Raw genomic sequence first — 17,402 nt, forward strand, 5'->3', positions numbered from 1 at the left:
ACAAAACAGTGTGCATATTGGGTTTACCTAATGTCTGAAGAACAGTGTGCCTCAAAGGCGTATGCATACAAATAATTATGGTGCGCGGCCGCCTAGCTGAGTCTAACAGATTTAAACTGTTCTCTTTATGTATTTTATTGAAAGTAAATAGATGCAAAAAAAAAAATTAAAAAATTGTTCGGCAACTGCACTGATCTTATCATTGTTTTTAAATAGAGAGCCAAAAACTAGTTATGATTTTTAAATTAATCTAAAATGATAGAGGATTCAACATTTAAAAAAGTATATAACAAAAGGAAAATAAATCAGAAACTTCAACCATATAGCATACTTAAGAATACCATTCAACAAATGCTGATCATGTACTTTGCTATTTGTCTGAAAGATTCAATTTACAATCCTTCACTTTGCCATATTTAGCAAGCATCGACAGTGCTAACACCTAGACGTCCGTGTTATGACTCAATTATAATTTTTCACACTCTCAGAATCAATGCATTTGTGATTAATAAAGCTTTCTTGTTCTCTATTGACGCCCAAGGAATACTTGACATCATTAGGAACTGTTAATAGGGGTGTCTTTATTCACGGACTCCCAACACCAAATGTATTATACCCCAAAACTAGTCACTGCCCTACTGCTCCACCAAGTGGTTCAGTACTCCACTCTCCTAACATTGCAGACCTGATCAGGCATCACAAACCTGACACAGCCTTAATCACAGGATCATAGTCCCCCCCCCATTTTCCTCAAATATCCTACATATTGTTGTTCTCACTGGTTAGTCGATCAGCATGCAGACCATGCTCACAAGATATTGGGAGACCTCACTCTCATCCACAAGACCTCCTGACCCTGCATCTTGGGCACATAACCCTCAAATCAATGGAGCACCTCACATGCCACTTTCCCACTCCCTGCAAATCAATCTACCAGGTTTCATCAAAAGAACAAAGACTTCATAGTCAAATTCACTGTCCACTTCAGGATCTCTTCCATGCTGGGAAGTTGACGTTACATAGGGAGTGGCTGGACATGTCATACATTTCAAGTACAAACAAAACAAGAAACATCCTCCTTAACCTTATTGATAACCACGGTAGAGCAAGAAATTAAACCAACCCACTACAAAGCCAACATGCTTGATCAAGCCACCCATACAACTGGAATCAAGACCATGTTTCACCATGCCCATCACTCTACTATTCAACCAACACATACATCAAAGTCAACCCAAAAGGCTTTTAACTCCTTCCAGAATGTCTCCATCAATAATCTTCAGCTCAAACATCTCATTCACTCCTTCATCACCTCCAACGTCCTAGGTCAAAGTCTTTCTCAATAACTTCAGCTCATTCCTGGAAAGTCACTTAAACCTTGCAGCAACAACAAAAACACACAGTCCAAGCGTTTGGCAAGCTGATACTCCAAGGAGTATAGTCACTAGTTCATTCACAATATGTACCAATAGATCTTAGAGTACCCCAGAAACCTCTGCAGTCTTGCAGATTTCCATCTTGACCCCACCATCTTCAACATCTGTATGGATCCCGTGGGAATTCTACTCACTGACAAGAGCACAGAAGTACACCAATAAGCTCATGACACACACTCTAGATTTAAGTGTCCTCCATTTTCAACATCCAAAACCTCAAACACTGCCTGCGCTGCATCCATGCCTGGATATCAAGCACTCCCCTCACATCAAGGTGAAATTCATTGTAATCACCATAAAAAATAGCAACTTATCTTTGACTATGAAATAAAGATATTTGATTCTTGCAGGAAAGTGACTTCTAAGCTACTGTCCAAGCCCTTGTACTAGACACCACACTGGCTCCACTGAAAAGTATCTCACTTGCTGAGGTATGCCTCTCTAACAGCCTGAATAAATTCACCCACATCACCCCCACCTTAATGGAACTCTAGTGGCTCCCTTACCAGCCTCTAACATCTTCGAGACAAGGTGCATCAGCTTTGCATTGGCTACAAAGATATGACGATTCACTACTCTTTAGCCAACAAGCTCACCATTTACAGTTGCTCTTTACAACTCTTTGGCCAGGACACGACAAGACTAAAGTAGAAGAACTACAAAAGAAAAAAAAAAATAGAGAATGGCTTTCCCCAGCTATACAGCTAGGATCTGGAATGACATCCCCAACTCGATGAAGAACTGTCAAATCCTCAATCAGTTCAGGATAAAGCTAAAAACATACCACTTCAAAGAACCCTATTTCTCCATGAAATAAATATTGCCCATTTCTTCTCAGGACTCGGTTGAATACATTCCACCATCCCTGGAAACACTCCCTGATCACACTATTGGTATGTAGCCCTCTATTGTGCTCCACAGCCTATGACTAAAATTGTGTGTTCAAGTACCACATACTGACATGTATTTAGGAAAACTGGAGAAAAACAGCTTACTATTTCAGAGTAAATCAATTGAAGTTACTGTTAATATGTAAGTCTATGAAAACAAAAAGTAATGTATGGGAAATAGAAAGTTAGAATTGACTAAAACCTTGATGTATAGGGGGAAGTGTCAGGGAATCTGCTCAAGAGCGGTTCCCATTCTCACCTCAGGTGGCACCTTCACACCTATTTAATGTACCATAGGTAGAGAACATGCTGGCCACTAAGTTTCATCCTGCTACACTATCAGCATTGCAAGAACCAGAATTCTCTCCATAAATGTTGGTTGCAAAACAGCATACCAATCAAGGATGACTTGTCCTCCACCATTTCTGGTGGAATTAACTAAATATCATGGAGCAGGCTTAAAATTCTTCCTGCTCTGTGCTGCGAGAAAGGGCAGGAATGTGCCTTTATTACCATTATACAGCGTATTCCTGACCTTTCCTAGAGCCGGTGCACTTTAGGTTGCCTAGCACCAATACCGGCACCCTTGTGTCACTGTGCAGGGGTGCAAGGTTTGATTGCTTTTGTGCAGAAAGGGACACCTTCCTGCACAGAAATAATCCTGAGAGGCATTTTCCTCTTTCTATGTGTACTGCAGAAGCCAGCACATGTAGAAAGAGGAAAAAAACTGGGGACGCAAAGCATTTTGACGTTTTCCCAAGTTTAAAACTAATGGTAAAGCTGTGAATGTGCCAAAATCCATTGGTGGATGCATTGGAACACCCACATTTCACCCATGGACCACCCCCTAGCCGCAGAGTACCGCAAGGCAGCGATTTGCGCTGCCTTACGTTACTCTAGATTTCTCAAGGTTACCTTGCGTGGCTGATATTGGACCTCAGACACCAACTCTTTAGTGGACCTGGGGATACTCAGCCATGAAGAAGAACTGCTGTGCTGCTGAAAGGATTGCCACTCTGCTGGACTGCTACCCTGTTGGACTACTGCCTTGCTGTATTGCTGCCTTGCAGGATTGCTGCCCCGCTGTCCTTCTGCCCTTCTGCCCTTCTGCCTCAGAGTCAGAGGTATTAGACGTGTACCTGAACCCAGGACTCCCAGAGTGACTCTAAGAGCTAGTTTTCTGGCCTTCTGTTCAGAGCCACAGTGACATAACACCCTCCCAACCACCTGAACCAGCACCCAGATCCAGCTGAAGTAAGCACCTGAACCCCAGGTGGTGCCCTTCAAGTCCTGGACCTTTGGTGTGGCCTCAATTGAACTGAATTGAAGTTTTTTGGTACTTCGCAAACGGGCCTGTTGGTGCCAAATCCTTGTCATTCACACTGCTCGCCAATGAGAAGTTCCATCAGCCCGACCCCTCACGCTACAGCATCAACTGCTCACAGGGGAGGCCACCATGAAGCTCCAGCCAGACCATCTGTGAAAACAACAGGATCTTCGCGCTACAGTGACGACCCTCCGCGACACCCTGATTGCTCTTCACCCTATAACGATGACTGTCTGCAATGTTTCCCTGCTTCTCGTGGCTCACTCCATAACGAAAGCGATTCTTTGTGCTGGACTGAGAAGGTAACTTTTCAGCAGCACTAGCCTGGTCCCTGCATCTGACCCACGCTCCATTGCAGTCGGTATGAACTTGTGACTTTTTCCCAGTCTTGCGCGACCAGATAGCCTAACATGGCACTTTGGGCTTTTTGGTGTTTTTTAACTCAAATTTTAAAATTGCACATCTCCTGTTCTACTGTTTGGAGTTTTGATGGTTTGGTCTTGATTTATTTATTACATTTTCCTCTATTTTTCGAAAGTGGTGTGGGACTCCTCTTGTGTTGAGTTTTCACTTTATACTAAGTGCCGCATAAATATTTTACACATTGCCTCTAAGTTCTCTGTGTTGTGCTACAAGAGGGTTGTGTACAGGTTAATATGTGGTTTGCTTGCTCTTCACCCTGACAAGGATTGTGGTTGCTGCTTCAGTAAGGGGTTTCACTCTCTCAACACGTAACCCAATTTCTCACATACAGCCTTCCTTTGCACTTTGGGCTCCTATGGTAGGTAAGCAAGATAAGCAGTCCACGGAGTATTCCAACAGTCCCAGGGTTTTTTAGGGGGAGTCAGCCTCACCACCCCTGGCAGACAGTATTAATCCAAAAGGAATACTGAAAGGACCCTTTCTTTCAATTGATGCATTTTTAAGCCTAGAGTGTACCAATCTTTAATTTTCTCTACATTAACGACTTCCACTTTTACTATAGGGTACAAAGCCAGTGTTAGGTAAGTCGGACATTATGCAATGCAAATATTACATCATCCTTTTTCAGAATTTAAAGCAAAAACTGTACAGCACTTATGCTTCATTTCTTTCAACTGCAAAGGGAAATCATTTTGTGAGCCATAAAACAGATAGTGCCCCAGGATGGGCATGGAAGCAGCAGAACTATCTAGTCCCTGTGCGTATGTTATTAAACAAAACACAAAAACAACGTGTGGTGGTCACTGTAGTGCCTGACTGGGCACCCAGCAGATTTTAGGTTAGTGACAGCCCTATTGGCGATCGTAAATGGGGTCTACTCAACCTCAGAGTGCCAATCAGATTGAATGAGGAAGCTTCACTTTGTACTTCATCCTAGGAAATCTCATCTCACCCTGGTGAGATTATACTTACCAGGGTGGACTCAACCTCATTCGGAGGAAGTTCTAAATATAGTACACTGGACAAGAAGGGATCCAGATCAACTAAAAATACCTTAAGGTACACCTGGAATAATACCTTTGTTAGTGGGTACCTTAGGTACAGTTAAAAACAGGAGAGATGGTAAAAATGTATGATGACCAATCCATTGGTACTAAGCCAACTTACTTCTGTCCTCTCTCATGCCAATATCAGTCAGGGGTATTTATCAGGGCAAGGGGCATCCTTTTCTCTACTTCTTATTGTCACTAGAGTAAGTGTGAAGTGCACAGTTGTCATTAGAGGTGTTCTTACCTTGACAACAAATCCAGAATGTAGTTCCCTAACTCCTGGGAACTAAGCAAATTGAGCGTGTGGTTCCACGTATTCTAAGTAGGTCTTCTCCCTAGCATTACTACTGACGAATGTGTGGCTACTGAGGATGCCACCTTCAACCAGATGGTAAAGCCTTAGTTCCCAGGAGTTATGCCAGTTGTGGAAAACCAGTTTTACAACATCATTTTAGAACCAGAGCACACACACTGAGGCAATGAACAGCAGTCTGACGGTGCTCACAGCCTTAACACAAGCCAACCTATGCTAAAAATAAAACGAGGTAAAAAGCCAAAGAATTTGCAGATTTCCTCCATTTTGCTTCAAACATGCATCTTATTTTAATGGAGGGTACAGTTATGCACTTTAGAATGGCTACCAACACAAAAGGTAGGTATAGCATTGTTGGACCTGACCCTTTTTTCAGGATTATCCCCAAACCTTTTGCCTTCGTCCTCCTATTTGTCATATCTGTTTTGTTGGCTTCAGGACTCTGGGCACTTTACCACTGCTAACCAGTGCTAAAGTGCATATGCCCCCTGTGTAAATTATATTGGTGATTGGTTTCCCCGTGAGTGGCATATTTGATTTATTAATAAGTCCCTAGTAAAGTGCACTATGTGTGCCCAGGGCCCGTAAATCAAATACTACTGGTGGGCCTACAGCACTGATTGTGCCACCTACAGGAGTAGCCCAGCAAACATTCCTTAGACCTGCAACTGCAGGATCTGTGGGTGCAGTTTTAAACTGCCATTTGGGCCTTTGCGCTTGCCCCCACTTGCCAGGCCCAAACCTTCCCTTTGCTTCCTGTAAGTCATCCCTAAAGTAGGCCCAAGGCAGCCCCATTGGCAGGGTGCAGTGTATTAAAGAGGTAGGCATGTACTGGTGTTGTTTTATGTGTCCTGATATTGAAAAACTGCTAAATTCAGTTTTCACTATTGCAAGACCTATCTCTCCCACTGGGTAACATAGGGATTGTCTTGAAATATCTTTTAAGAGCAATTTCCCATTGGGAGCAGACTGAGATGTGGAGTTTGGTGTCTCTAAAGCCACAATTTAGAAATACACCTTTTGTGAGGTTGGTTTTTGAATTATAAGTTTGAAAATGCCACTTTTAGAAAGTTGGCATTTTCTTGCTCATCCATTCTGTGCCTCTGTCTGCTGAATACATGTCTGGGTCAGTACGTCACACAAGAGGAGCTGAGGTGTGCCCCGCCTATCCTGATGGCCCATCATCATCAAGTTGATGGGTCTTCCTGAGCTACACTGGTGGGAGCTGCTGACACTTGCACATGAATAGCGCTGTGCCCTTCCTCACACAATGCTGTCTCAACCCCCTAGAGTGTGTCTGAGGCCTACAAAGTCTTCTATTTGAAGTAGACTACTTCAAAGACAGAAATTGGTATAACCAACACTGTATATAAATTGGTTTACTGGACCTCTGACACCACATAGAATTCTTCTGGATTGAGCACATTCTACCAGGAAGAAGAGCTGGATGCTCTATGAGGGGCTGCCACCCTGCCTGTCGATTTGCCGTGTTGGCCTGCTGTTTGCTGCTTCTGCCCTGGGAGTGAAAGGAATGAACTTGGTTTTCTGCATTCTGCTTCCAAAGGTTCTTCAAGGGCTTGGACTGAGCTTGCCTCATGTTAAGAAGGCTCAGGGACATCAAAGACTTCACCTACCAGCATCTGAGCTCTCTTGCTGAGAGTCCTGGCTTGCCAAGTGGTGCCAAATCCAGTTCCTAGTCTGTTGGAAGTGAGCTGTCAAGCACATCAACTCCAGAGTGACTTCAGAACTGGCGCCACTGTCCAACTCCACGCCGCTGCCTGCACCAAAGCACTGGTCCCTTCTGAGTGCAACAAATGCGACCTATGGCGAAGGAAGGATGCTGCTGCAGCGTCTCCAAAGTCACACTACAGTGAGAGTCCAAAGCGATGTGTCACCAATGTCCAAGGCACCCAACTCTTGACTCCGCTGTAGCACCTGTCGCCCTATGGTGTGCTCACAACACTGCAAAGTTGGCGCCTCGTTTCTTGACCTGTTGGATTCATCGACCCCGCCTTTTCGTAAGGAACTGCTGCCTCGCCGCCAACACCACATCACCTCCATTGCAACCGTAAGACGCTGACACCTCACCTCCCCTGCCTAGCAGTAAGGAGCTGATGCCTCAACTCCCCGGTGGCAGTAAGGAACCAACGCTGCACCTGCTCCGGTGACGCATCACCTCCCGAACTCCATGCAATGTCTTTGTTTCCTGATCATTTTCCAAGGTACTGTAACCGTGCCCATGTGACTCCAGGACCGGTCCTTGCTCCCTCACGTTTGGCATTGGATTGTTGGAAACGACTTCATCAAGAGGTCGTAATAGTCCCAGTTGGAGCTATTGTGGTGCTAAGTGCTAGTCTAAGAATTAATATTTAAACATGTGTAACTTTACTTGTGCATGTTGGATTTTTGTGGTTTTGGTCTTGTTTTACTGCAATAAATATTGGCTATTTTTCTAAACTGTTGTGGAGTACTTTTGTGGTGTTTTCACTGTGTTACTGTATGTGTGTGTGTGTACTTTACACATTGCCTCTGAAATAAGCCTGACTGCTTGAACCAAGCTACCAAAGGGGTGAGCAGGGTTTATCATTCTGTGTGACTCCCTTACCCTGATTAGAGTGAGAGTCCCTTCTTGGACAGGGTGCAAACCACTGCCAACTAGAGACCCCATTTCTAACAAGTGTGAAGCTTGCTATAGAGGATGCCAATTAGATGTTTTTCTTTTATCGTCATATCATCCAATTAAAGGGTGTATCCCTTGGGGTATCTTTGGGATGGGCTCCCTTTAGTCGGAACCACTAACTGAGTTAGGGTTCTTAGCTGAAAGGGTTGCTACCCTTTACTCAAAGATGCACATGTTGATCCGAACGAATGCAAAGAGTTAATCTCCTTCTGATATTTGCAGAGATTGATAGTGCCCTCCTCAGAGTTACCAAATGGGATGATGCTTATTGTTCCGTGATCCATAAAAGAAACTTAAAATAATCCTACGTTCATCATAAATTCAAAAGACTACCTAATGCAGCTTGATATTCAAGATACACACCTTTCAATGCTCGGTCATGAGGAATGCCATGTATGAATATTTTTTATACAGGAACAAATGGCTTAGGCATTATCCTGTCTCTGTTTTGGTCTTGTGTCATTTATTTATGAAAATCACGATATGGCTGTATAAAATTGAAGAGCTCCTAACAGTGTTTAGTCTCCATCCTAATTATATTGAAAACTAGAGACCAACTGTTGAACACAACACTCTCATTCTGGGCACTGCATTAAAGCTAATGTTCAAATACATTTTAGAGCACTCCTTTCTTCTACCATGACCTTCTTTGTGCTAACACAACACCCCAAAACAACTACAGCAGAAGTGGGCTAACTTGGGATTAACCCCTTCGCTGCCAGGCCTTTTCCCCCTCCTGTGCCAGGCCTCTTTTTGGCTATTTGGGGCAGTTCGCGCTTAGGCCCTCATAACTTTTTGTCCACATAAGCTAGCCAAGCCAAATTTGCGTCCTTTTTTCCAACATCCTAGGGATTCTAGAGGTACCCAAACATTGTGGGTTCCCCTAAAGGAGGCCAAGAAATCAGCCAAAATACAGTGAAAATTTCATTTTTTTCAAAAAAATGGGAAAAAGTGGCTGCAGAAGAAGGCTTGTGGTTTTTGCCCTGAAAATGGCATCAACAAACGGTTTGCGGTGCTAAAATTACCAGCTTCCCAGCTTTCAGGAACTGGCAGACGTGAATCAGAAAATCCAATTTTTCAACACAAATTTGGCATTTTACTGGGACATACCCCATTTGTACGATTTTTTGAGCTTTCAGCCTCCTTCCAGTCATTGACAGAAATGGGCGGGATCCCAGAAACCTAAACATTTCTGAAAAGTAGTAAAAATTCTGAATTCAGCAAGGGGTAATTTGTGTAGATCCTACAAGGGTGTTCTACAGAAAATAACAACTGAAAAAAAAAATATTGAAATTGAGGTGAAAAAAACGCAATTTTTCTCTATGTTTTACTCTGTAACTTTTTCCTGCAATGTCATAATTTTGAAAGCAATATACCGTTACGTCTGCTGGACTCCTCTGGTTGTGGGGATATATAGGGCTTGTAGGTTCATCAAGAACCCTAGGTACCCAGAGCCAATAAATGAGCTGCACCCTGCAGTGGGTTTTCATTCTATACCGGGTATACAGCAATTAATTTGCTGAAATATAAAGAGTGAAAAATAGCTATCAAGAAAACCTTTGTATTTCCAAAATGGGCACAAGATAAGGTGTTGAGGAGCAGTGGTTATTTGCACATCTCTGAATTCCGGGGTGACCATACTAGCATGTGAATTACAGGGCATTTCTCAAATAGATGTCTTTTTTACACACTCCTTTATATTTGGAAGGAAAAAATGTAGAGAAAGACAAGGGGCAATAACACTTGTTTTGCTATTCTATGTTCCCCCAAGTCTTCCGATAAAAATGATACCTCACTTGTGTGGGTAGGCCTAGCGCCCGTGACAAGAAATGCCCCAAAACACAACGTGGACACATCACATTTTTTGACAGAAAACAGAGGTGTTTTTTGCAAAGTGCCTACCTGTAGATTTTGGCCTCTAGCTCCGCCGGCACCTAGGGAAACCTACCAAACCTGTGCATTTTTGGAAACTAGAGACCTAGGGGAATCCAAGATGGGGTGACTTGTGGGGCTCTGACTAGGTTCTGTTCCCCAGAATCCTTTGCAAACCTCAAAATTTGGATAAAAAAACACATTTTCCTCACATTTCGTGACAGAAAGTTCTGGAATCTGAGAAGAGCCACAAATTTCCTTCTACCCACCGTTCCCCGAAGTCTCCCGATAAAAATGATACCTCACTTGTGTGGGTAGGCCTAGCGCCCGCGACAGGAAATGCCACAAAACACAACGTGGACAAATCACAATTTTTGACAGAAAACAGAGGTGTTTTTTGCAAAGTGCCTACCTGTAGATTTTGGCCTCTAGCTCAGCCGGCACCTAGGGATACCTACCAAACCTGTGCATTTTTGAAAACCAGAGACCTAGGGGAATCCAAGATGGGGTGACTTGTGGGGCTCTGACCAGGTTTTGTTACCCAGAATCCTTTGCAAACCTCAAAATTTGGCTAAAAAAACACAATTTCCTCACATTTCGGTGACAGAAAGTTCTGGAATCTGAGAGGAACCACAAATTTCCTTCCACCCACCGTTCCCCCAAGTCTCCCGATAAAAATGGTACCTCACTTGTGTGGGTAGGCCTAGCGCCCACGAAAGGAAATGGCCCAAAACACAACGTGGACACATCACATTTTTTCACAGAAAACAGAGGTGTGTTTTGCAAACTGCCTACCTGTGGATTTTGGCCTCTAGCTCAGCCAGCCCCAGGGGGTCAGAAATGGCCTAAAATAAATTTGCACCCCACCCCTCAACCCCCACCGGGAGCGACCCTTGCCTACAGGGTCGCTCCCCTTGCGTGACATTGGTGCAAAAAAAAAAAATCCCCGGTGCCTAGTGGTTTCTGCCCCCTTGGGGGCAGATTGACCTAAAATCGGCCCATCTGCCCCCAAGGGAGGCAGAAATGGTCTAAATACAATTTGCCCCCAGGGGAGCGACCCTTGCCTAATGGATCGCTCCCCATCTCTAAAAAAACAAACAAACAAAATAAAACACAAAAAAAAATTATCCCTGGTGTCTAGAGGTTTCTGCCCCCCCCCCCCGGGGGCAGATAGGCCTAATAATAGGCCGATCTGCCCCCAAGGGGGGCAGAAAAGGCCTTAAAAAAAAATGTCCCCCCGGGAGCTACCCTTGCCCAAGGGGTTGCTCCCTTAAGCCAATTTCCCCCCCCCAAAAAAAAACTTCCTGGTGTCTAGTGGTATCTGTCCCCCTTGGGGGCAGATTGTCCTCATAAATATAGGCCAATCTGCCCCCAAGGGGAGCAGAAATGGGCTAAATGTAAATTGCCCCCTAGGGGAGCGACCCTTGCCTAAGGGGTCGCTCCCCACCTCAAAAAACAAAAACAAAAAAAATGATCCCTGGTGCCTTGAGGTTTCTGCCCCCCCGGAGATTCCCCTTCCATCCACAACCGGCGGGTGTGGGTGGGGGGCACATCCCGGATAGAGGACGAGGTGATCTTGTCCAAGGCACCCGGGAACTGGTGCCTTGGACGAGATCACCTCGTCCAAGGCACTGTAGGGGTTAAGGACTATGGTGCATATTTATTCATCTTTTCTGCAATGCAGGGCACCAAGTAAAGTTACTGTGCTGCGTTGCCTGAAAGGGAGAAAGCAGATATGATCCATATTTACAATGCAATGGAGCATTTCTGCTCTCTGTGTGTACTGATTAGCGCCAATGCAGGTACTCGAGCATCATAGCGCAGGAAAAGACATCTTTCTGCACAAAATAATCCTTAGTGGCGTTTTCCTCTTTCTATTTGTGATGGGGGAATGCCACATAGAAAGAGGAAGTAAGGAGGAGAAATAAATATATTTCTCCTCAGTATGCCTATGTGGCAAATGTGTGACATTTTGACACATTCCCAGGTATACTTGCTTTGATAAATCCGGAAATGCGCAAAAATACATGGGTAAATGCACAGGAATGTCCATGCTCCACTCATGGTATTGCCTTGTGGCTACTTGTGTCACACAAGGACAACTCAATTCCTTCATAAATCTGGGTCAATGTTTTGATCAGACATCCAAGTATAAATGTCCATGATGATATTGATGCATGTAAAAGAAAGCATAACGTTGTTTTATTTTACTCTTTACCACCATGAACAACATTCAAGTTACTTAAATTCCAACTACATTGAATACCTGGGAAATCTGTGTGTGGGTTTCTAGGAGGCTGGACTGGCTTGTAGTGAGTACCAAGGGGTACTTACACCTTGCACCAGGCCCAGGTATCCCTTATTAGTGTATAGGGTGTCTAGCAGCTTAGGCTGATAGATAATGGTAGCTTAGCAGAGCAGCTTAGGCTGAACTAGGAGACGAGTGAAGCTCCTACAGTACCACTAGTGTCATATGCACAATATCATAAGAAAACACAATACACAGATATACTAAAAATAAAGGTACTTTATTTTTATGACAATATGCCAAAGTATCTCAGTGAGAACCCTCAGTATGAGGATAGCAAATATACACAAGATATATGTACACAATACCAAAAATATGCAGTATAGTATTAGAAAACAGTGCAAACAATGTATAGTTACAATAGGATGCAATGGGGACACATAGGGATAGGGGCAACACAAACCATATACTCCAAAAGTGGAATGCGAACCACGAATGGACCCCAAACCTATGTGACCTTGTAGAGGGTCGCTGGGACTGTAAGAAAACAGTGAGGGTTAGAAAAATAGCCCACCCCAAGACCCTGAAAAGTGAGTGCAAAGTGCACTGAAGTTCCCCAAAGAGCACAGAAGTCGTGATAGGGGAATTCTGCAGGAAAGACCAACACCAGCAATGCAACAATGATGGATTTCCAGACTAGAGTACCTGTGGAACAAGGGGACCAAGTCCAAAAGTCACGATCAAGTCGAGAGTGGGCAGATGCCCAAGAAATGCCAGCTGTGGGTGCAAAGAAGCTGCTACTAGGCAGTAGAAGCTGAGGATTCTGCAGGAATGACAAGGGCTAGAAACTTCCCCTTTGGAGGATGCATGTCCCACGTCGTGAAGAGTCGTGCAGAAGTGTTTTCCTGAAGAAAGACCGCAAACAAGCCTTGCTAGCTTCAATTCGTGCGGTTAAGGTTTTTGGATACTGCTGTGGCCCAGGAGGGACCAGGATGTCGCCAATTGTGTCAGGGGACAGAGGGGGCGCCCAGCTAGACAAGAAGCCCTCTCAGAAGCAGGCAGCACCTGCAGAAGTGCCAGAACAGGCACTACGAAGAGGAGTGAAATGGTGCTCACCCGAAGTTGCACAAAGGAGTCCCACGTCGCCGGAGGACAACTCAGGAGGTCATGCAATGCAGGTTAAAGTGCCGTGGACGCAGGCTTGGCTGTGCACAAAGGATTCCCTCGGAAAGTGCACAGGAGCCAGAGTAGCTGCAAAAGACGCGGTTCCCAGCAATGCAGTCTGGCGTGGGGAGGAAAGGACTTACCTCCACCAAACTTGGACTGAAGAGTCACTGGATTGTGGGAGTCATTTGGACAGAGTTGCTGGATTCAAGGGACCTCGCTCATCGTGCTGAGAGGAGACCCAGGGGACCGGTGATGCAGTTCTTTGGTGCCTGCGGTTGCAGGGGGACGATTCCGTCGACCCACGGGAGATTTCTTCTGAGCTTCTAGTGCAGAGAGGAGGCAGACTACCCCCACAGCATGCACCACCAGGAAAACAGTCGAGAAGGCGGCAGGATCAGCGTTACAGAGTTGCAGTAGTCGTCTTCGCTACTTTGTTGCAGTTTTGCAGGCTTCCAGCGCGGTCAGCAGTCGATTCCTTGGCAGAAGGTGAAGAGAGAGATGCAGAGGAACTCTGATGAGCTCTTGCATTCGTTATCTAAGGAAATCCCCAAAGCAGAGACCCTAAATAGCCAGAAAAGAGAGTTTGGGTACTTAGGAGAGAAGATAGGCTAGCAACACCTGAAGGGGCCTATCAGAAGGAGTCTCTGACGTCACCTGCTGGCCCTGGCCACTCAGAGCAGTCCAGTGTGCCAGCAGCACCTCTGTTTCCAAGATGGCAGAGGTCTGGAGCACACTGGAGGAGCTCTGGGCACCTCCCAGGGGAGGTGCAGGTCAGGGGAGTGGTCACTCCCCTTTCCTTTGTCCAGTTTCGCGCCAGAGCAGGGCTGAGGGGTCCCTGAACCGGTGTAGACTGGCTTATGCAGAAATGGGCACCATCTGTGCCCATGAAAGCATTTCCAGAGGCTGGGGGAGGCTACTCCTCCCCTGCCTTAACACCTTTTTCCAAAGGGAGAGGGTGTAACACCCTCTCTCTCAGGAAGTCCTTTGTTCTGCCATCCTGGGCCAAGCCTGGCTGGACCCCAGGAGGGCAGAAACCTGTCTGAGGGGTTGGCAGCAGCAGCAGCAGCTGCAGTGAAACCCCTGAAAAGGCAGTTTGGCAGTACCCGGGTCTGTGCTACAGACCTGTGGGATCATGGGATTGTGCCAACAATGCCAGGATGGCATAGAGGGGGCAATTCCATGATCATAGACATGTTACATGGCCATATTCGGAGTTACCATTGTGAAGCTACACATAGGTAGTGACCTATGTGTAGTGCACGCGTGTAATGGTGTCCCCGCACTCACAAAGTCTGGGGAATTTGCCCTGAACAATGTGGGGGCACCTTGGCTAGTGCCAGGGTGCCCACCCACTAAGTAACTTTGCACCTAACCTTTACCAGGTAAAGGTTAGACATACAGGTGACTTATAAGTTACTTAAGTGCAGTGGTAAATGGCTGTGAAATAACGTGGACGTTATTTCACTCAGGCTGCAGTGGCAGGCCTGTGTAAGAATTGTCAGAGCTCCCTATGGGTGGCAAAAGAAATGCTGCAGCCCATAGGGATCTCCTGGAACCCCAATACCCTGGGTTCCTCAGTACCATATACTAGGGAATTATAAGGGTGTTCCAGTATGCCAATGTAAATTGGTGAAATTGGTCACTAGCCTGTTAGTGACAATTTGGAAAGAAATGAGAGAACATAACCACTGAGGATCTGGATAGCAGAGCCTCAGTGAGACAGTTAGTCATAGCACAGGTAACACATTCAGGGCACACTTATGAGCACTGGGGCCCTGGCTGGCAGGGTCCCAGTGACACATACAACTAAAACAACATATATACAGTGAAAAATGGGGGTAACATGCCAGGCAAGATGGTACTTTCCTACAGAGTTTTATGCTAAAAACAGGAAAAATGTTATGAAACTGACTAATGTTTTCATAAACAGTAATGAAAGTTATGAAAGTGAAGTTGAACCATAAGAATGTTGCCGCTTTCATTCCCAAATTTGGCACCCTTAAAAGGGCAATAACATTTCCAACACCTGCAAGATGGTTTGGGAACAAAAGTAAGAGACACAGGCCCATATTTATACATTTTTAGCGCTGCAGTTGCGTCATTATCTTTCGCAAAAGCAGTGCACACTTACAAAAAACTATTGTATTCTGTACGTTTGCGACGCTTTTGTGTCAAAAAGTGGCGCAAATGCAGCGCTAAAAATGTATAAATATGGGCCATAATCTCATAGAGCGGAATGACCTTTTACACCCAAGAAGTAAGTGTACAAAATATGCAGTGGTGTTAGCAGATGGATACATGCAGTGGCATTGTTATTTTTGGTATGACGCCTGATATAAAACCAGAATCAGATGCTAGCTGTGCAAGATAAGGTGATATCTGCTGAGCTATCCAAAGGAGATGTCTGATCAGAATATCAGAACATTCTCCACACAAAAGCATGAAAGTAATGTATGGGTAATTAACCAATTAATTCGATTCCATAGATTCCATAATGGTCATCCCCTACAACATATGATTGAACATGTGCATAGAGCATGGCTTCTAAAGCAGTCCACTGTATGTTTGCTACACGTTTATTAGGTTTCTTTTCCTACAGGAAGAGAATACGTAAGCTTTACTCCCCCACCAATGCTCCTTGCTTTCAAGCCTGGGGTCAGGGACATAGGGCACTGAAGTGTCTCTGGTTTTGTGTCTTGAAGCGAGTCAGACGTTGGTTGTCTTGATTCCTTCGTTTTGGTTCTCCTTCTCCCAATGTGTAACTTCCCATGCCCTAAACAAATATTGTATGATTGGTCTACAAATTACTGTACTCTGCCATCTGACAAAGGACTGAGAAACAATTCCTATTGGTGAGCCCTCTTTTGATATAGAGAGGTAAGCAGATCTGGGGCTGGAATGTGAAGAAAGGTGAAGAACTGAGCAATGAATAGAGTAAGTGAGAGACTGAAGAGACTGCAGCAATGCTCAACAGACATGGGGTATTTCCCCAGGAGTTCTATTTACACATCACTGGACGCTTGGGGTGTTTTTCCCCATTAAGTAACACTTTTCCTGAAAGGTATTCACATCTTAGAGATCATATCAAGTTGGGAGTAAAAGTGAAAGAGACACAGACAGACTCGCGGGAGTCTTGCACTCACCAATTCAGCTGGCTGAGTATCTGCACACACACAATCTCAGAACCAAATGCGTGGAAGGGTCCTGCTAGCTCTCAATTAGCAATGAGAGAGTGTTGAAGCAACAAACGGATGAGAGCTAAGTCTGAATCAAGAAGTTTAAATGTACACTGTTGTTTTTTTATACCATTATATTTATCAACTACTTGGCAGGGTCCCCTTTTCAGTCTTTTAATGAAAAATACGTAGTCAAAGCCTTCTTCCCCTTTCAGAGTACATTACATTGATAAAACAATGCACAACGGGACACTAGGGACTTACTGCACCACTTAGCGTCGAAGTTTCTGTTGAGGTCCACCCCATAGCAGGTGCCATTGTTATGTGGGGAACGGGATTTTCTCCACAGACGATCCTGTAAAGGTAGATTTGGAAAGATTAAGTCACAATTGGTTGTGCCATAAATAACAGGAAAGTTTACGATTTCTTTTTGGTTTATCTTCAGAAGTGTAGAGAATGGCATTTTGTAGATTTTAAGACTTAAGATATGGAACCTTCATTTAGTTAAGCATAGAGTTAGTGATTTCTGGACTGGAGCAGGGCCTATTTAGTTCGTCATACAGATGAACGTGTATTTGGCGCGTAATGGTCTATGTTTATTGATTATGCATTACATGCTTAAATATATATTATACATTTATCCCAGATTTTAATTGATGTATTGTGTACGTAATGACGTACTCAAAGACTCAATAGTGCCTGCATCTCACTTTGGAGCTAAAACAGACTAACCATATGTTCTGCCACTAATGTCCACAATGGTGTGCAGAAGATCGCCACATTTAACATTTGATGTTAGTATGTTCGTAGCCGAGTTATCA

The 17,402-nt window shown here is 44.6% G+C and overlaps 1 protein-coding gene across 1 annotated transcript in view; it reads right to left on the reverse strand.

Moving 5' to 3' along the window:
• LOC138285684 (carboxypeptidase O-like) overlaps positions 1-17,402 on the reverse strand; it is a 237,326-nt gene that overhangs the window by 91,834 nt on the left and 128,090 nt on the right. The window contains exon 8 of the mRNA XM_069225949.1: positions 16,846-16,936. Within this exon, the coding sequence (XP_069082050.1) occupies positions 16,846-16,936 (91 nt within the window). The remainder of the gene's footprint in view (positions 1-16,845; positions 16,937-17,402) is intronic.

This window comes from Pleurodeles waltl, chromosome 3_1, assembly GCF_031143425.1.
Source record: "Pleurodeles waltl isolate 20211129_DDA chromosome 3_1, aPleWal1.hap1.20221129, whole genome shotgun sequence".
NCBI classification, from domain to species: domain Eukaryota; kingdom Metazoa; phylum Chordata; class Amphibia; order Caudata; family Salamandridae; genus Pleurodeles; species Pleurodeles waltl.